The sequence below is a fragment of the Myotis davidii genome, unplaced genomic scaffold, assembly GCF_000327345.1.
Source record: "Myotis davidii unplaced genomic scaffold, ASM32734v1 scaffold174, whole genome shotgun sequence".
In the NCBI taxonomy this organism is placed as follows: Eukaryota; Metazoa; Chordata; class Mammalia; order Chiroptera; family Vespertilionidae; genus Myotis; species Myotis davidii.
This window is the reverse complement of record NW_006289087.1, coordinates 7,847,267-7,850,801: the sequence shown is the minus strand read 5'-3', so window position 1 is coordinate 7,850,801 and position 3,535 is coordinate 7,847,267. Positions and strand designations below refer to the sequence as shown.

At 46.7% G+C, this 3,535-nt stretch overlaps 1 protein-coding gene across 1 annotated transcript; it reads right to left on the bottom strand.

Annotated features, from left to right (window-relative positions):
* Positions 1-286: 286 nt before the first annotated feature.
* Positions 287-3,535, bottom strand: RGS2 (regulator of G-protein signaling 2). Its single transcript, XM_006761297.2, has 5 exons — positions 3,425-3,535; positions 2,342-2,443; positions 2,175-2,236; positions 1,445-1,611; positions 287-1,171 (listed from the first exon to the last, which is right to left on the bottom strand). The coding sequence occupies exons 1-5, from the start codon at positions 3,532-3,534 to the stop codon at positions 977-979; spliced, it is 636 nt and encodes a 211-aa protein (XP_006761360.1). The 5' UTR covers position 3,535; the 3' UTR covers positions 287-976.

Sequence of the window (3,535 nt, the reverse complement as noted above, 5' to 3'; positions counted from 1 at the left end):
ACAGAACCACACAAACAGGACTGGGGGTCCATGTCCTTTTGTTTTCATTATTAACAAGCTTGATTTTTTTCGAGATGACATTAGAAAGCTTGATCCCAGGGTAACTCTGGGGATGTGATCATATAGTTTCTGACTTACATAAGCCTTGTAGAGATAGGACCATTTCCCCCAACTCTTCTCACTCTGATACGTTGTCTTTGCCAAAAAGGAGGTGTGTGCCCCGATTCTGCCATATTGCCCGTGACCAACCCAACAACCAAAAAACACCCACATCTGGACCCAATAGTCAATGACATTATTTATCAAAATAAATTTATTAAAAGTATGCAAAGACCACTTCAAAGTTTAGCTGCCTTCAGGACATGTTTTGGCACTCACAACGGACACTATTTCCTACACAATAGCACTCACTCTGGGACACACTGAGGGGCAGTAAAAACACAGACTGTTTCAGTTTCAGGGTTACGAGACCACGGGACCGATGATCTGCAGTCATGAGCACTTGGATATGCTTGCACGTAGTAAACACGTTAACGTTACTTAGCACGAAAACAAACTAAAACTAAAACCCACTGTGTGGCAACGTGGACCGACCTTGGGAAAGATTTACAGCCAGCTAGCTACCTAAGGCCACAGGATCCCAGACCCATTGATTTCAAAAATGCTTTTGGACCAATAGTATTTCACCGTTATCTTTCCATTCCCAGGTTCCTGCCCTTCCAGCGGGAGACACCCCCGGATCAGACCACGCGCTCCCCGTGTGCTGCACAGTCACAGTCACGGAGGCCACCCCGGTCCAAGCCTCTCCTGGGGGCCGCCAGCTTCCCAGTGCGCTCCCCAACTCTGAATCGACAGATCTGAGTGACATCTCCCCAACACCCAGGCTGAATTCAAGGTCAGTCCCTTGGGGAAGGTCGCAGCCTTTCCCCCTTAGGAACAAAATGGAAAGTCCTCCATGCTGGGGCTCGTGGTCATCTCATGTAGCATGGGCCTCAGCGGTGATCTGGGGCTTTCTACACAAATCCTGGTAGAACGCCGACTCCAGGAACCGGGGGTAGGAGTTGTTCTCCATCAGGCTGTACACCCTCTTCTGGGCTGTCGCGAAGCAGCCACTTGTAGCCTCTTGGATGTTCTGGGCAATGAGCGTTTTGGTTTGAAAGTCTATGTTTATCTGAAATAATATGACAAAAGAACAGTGGTTTATTCCATATTCAGAGTTAAGAGATTGGAATCTAATGTTTGAAAACAAACAAAACCCCCCAAACTGTAATGTTTGATTAGCTTCACCAGCCTAGCGACGGAAGAAACTTAATTCAAAGCTAGGATTAGAGGAAACATTGCTACCACCCCTTTTAATTTAAGATTTCTCTCCAACTCTTTTGTTTCATTTTGGTGCTAAGAATGTTTGAAATATGCTTAAAATGGGAATCTCTCTTTTCCTTACCTCTTTGGGGGCTTCTTTTTCTATGAAGTCAGTATATATTTTCTTGGCTTTTGAGGACAGCTTCTGGGGTGACTTGGTTTTTTTGAAGTCTTCACAGGCCAGCCAGAATTCAATATTTTCTTCACAGAATTCCGATTTTAAAAAAGCCCTGAACGCAGCAAGACCATCTGAAAGGAAGGCATGCAGAACGTGAATTAAGTGATCAAGTAATCCCTTCAATTTTTTCCCCTAGGACTCTCACTCCCCTGCACCCATATGGTATTATTTCTAGATTATAGCAGTGTCTTAGGTTTCACTCCAACTTGTAATCCTCAGAATGTAGCTCTTTAAAGACTTAAGATGCCAGTAGGAAAAATGCTTAAGTTGGCACACTGCTCCAAAGATATAAATACTGGACTTGGGCTGTCAATGCAAATATTTATAGGGAGCCCTCACTGCTCTGGGAACCATGCCTCTTGCAAACATGTATGCAATGGAAAAGCTGAGTCAACCTTAACAGAGAGCAACTGCCACTGTAAATTATTTAGGTTAATTTTCACCGCCACCTGGAATGAATCAACCATGTACTTCCATGGGCCAGCACTGGGGAATAAAGGAGAAAAATGGGCCTCGCCCGGCAGTGATTGTCAAGAGGGACGGCTTCAGGCACGCTGCTCTTCTGTCGAGTGGACACAACCTCTCTAGTCTCTGGGGACCCTTGAGACGGATTAAATTCAAGAGGCCAACTTACATTTGCTGGCGAGCAGCTCATCGAAGGCTTCTGACCACAGCTGTGCCTCCTCGGGAGAAGGCCTGCAAGAGAAGATGTGCCCGTGAGCTTAAGCCCCCCAGAACCCTGGCTCCCGTTTCCGGTGCAGCAGACGGCTCACCAGCTTTGCAAAAATAAGAAGACCTCACCTGATGAAGGTTTGCTGTTTGCTCTTCTTGCCAGTTTTGGGCTTCTCGGGAGAGGAGGAGTGTTGCAAGAAGTAGCTCAAACGAGCCTTCCAATCTTTTAACCTGAAAAGGAAGAAGGAAAAGAAAAGATTCACTAAAGTGGCAACAGTTGAAATTGCTACTGCAGCTGATGGTGTTTTTTGTTTTCTAAAGCCTCCCAGGAAATAGAGACAAGCTGAATGGAGACAAAACAAGAACTCTTTTCAGTGCCTTACTCATTGAATCCCTGCACTTCTGCGTTGAACACAGTTTCTTTCATCCATCTGAACATAGCTATTAGTTTTATATCTAAGGGAAGGACTACCTAAATTACTAGGATTAGTTTAATAAATTTAGTTTGCATAGTTCAAAAGGCAGATGGTATCTCTGGCCTGAAAAAGGCAGCAGTTTTTCTGCAACGTTAATTACAATCCCTAGACATTTCACACTTTGAAATGCCAGTGAGTGGGACTGGCTTGAGCCAGTGACCATCATGTCCCTTCTGCCCTCGGAGGAGAAGGCGCTGGACCAGCCAGAGCCGAGCACCACGAGGGGTGTGTGACCGGCCCTCCCACCCGCGGCCACAACACTCCTCTGAAGCAGATGGTCCACTAAATGACAAAGTTAAAGATGAAAAAAAACGTGAATTTAAAAAGAATATATTCAGAACCAGCAAAAATATCTCCATGCCTGCAGCTATGTAGGCTGCTCAGAACTTAAAACGCAACATAGGAATGAAGGGGTTACGCTTAGACGCAGGGGGACAAAAAGCCGACCCCCAACTTCCCACCCGCCTCTCCCACCGCCTTGAAACCAAGAAATGTCTTCGGTTCCTCAACTCTACCCAAGAGCCCTTCGCTCGCGCATCCAAACACAGGCCATACGGATTTAACCTTATTTAGCCAATTAAAGTTTTGCACATTAGTTTTTTTTTTTTCCTGCAGAGACGCAGGCTACATAGTTTCCTATGGTCAAAGCCGAGCCTCTAGGCACAGCGCCTGCTGCAAACCCGGGGAGCTCGGTCGGCGCCGGCGGGCGGCGGGGAGAGAAGGAAGCCGTACTCACAAGGTCCGCTTCATCTTCTCCCGCTTCTCCTCGCTCTTGGGGCTGCTGCCTGAGCTCTTGTCCATGGATCCGCAGTCGTGGTGGACAGCCAGGAACATGGCACTTTGCATT

Coding starts and splice junctions, on each gene's coding strand:
- RGS2 (XM_006761297.2), bottom strand. CDS start 3,534: ATGCAAAGTGCCATGTTCCTGGCTGTCCACCACGACTGCGGATCCATG. Junction 2,444..3,424: donor GAGAAGATGAAGCGGACCTT/GTGAGTACGGCT, acceptor CTTCCTTTTCAG/GTTAAAAGATTGGAAGGCTC. Junction 1,172..1,444: donor AAAAAGAAGCCCCCAAAGAG/GTAAGGAAAAGA, acceptor ATATTATTTCAG/ATAAACATAGACTTTCAAAC.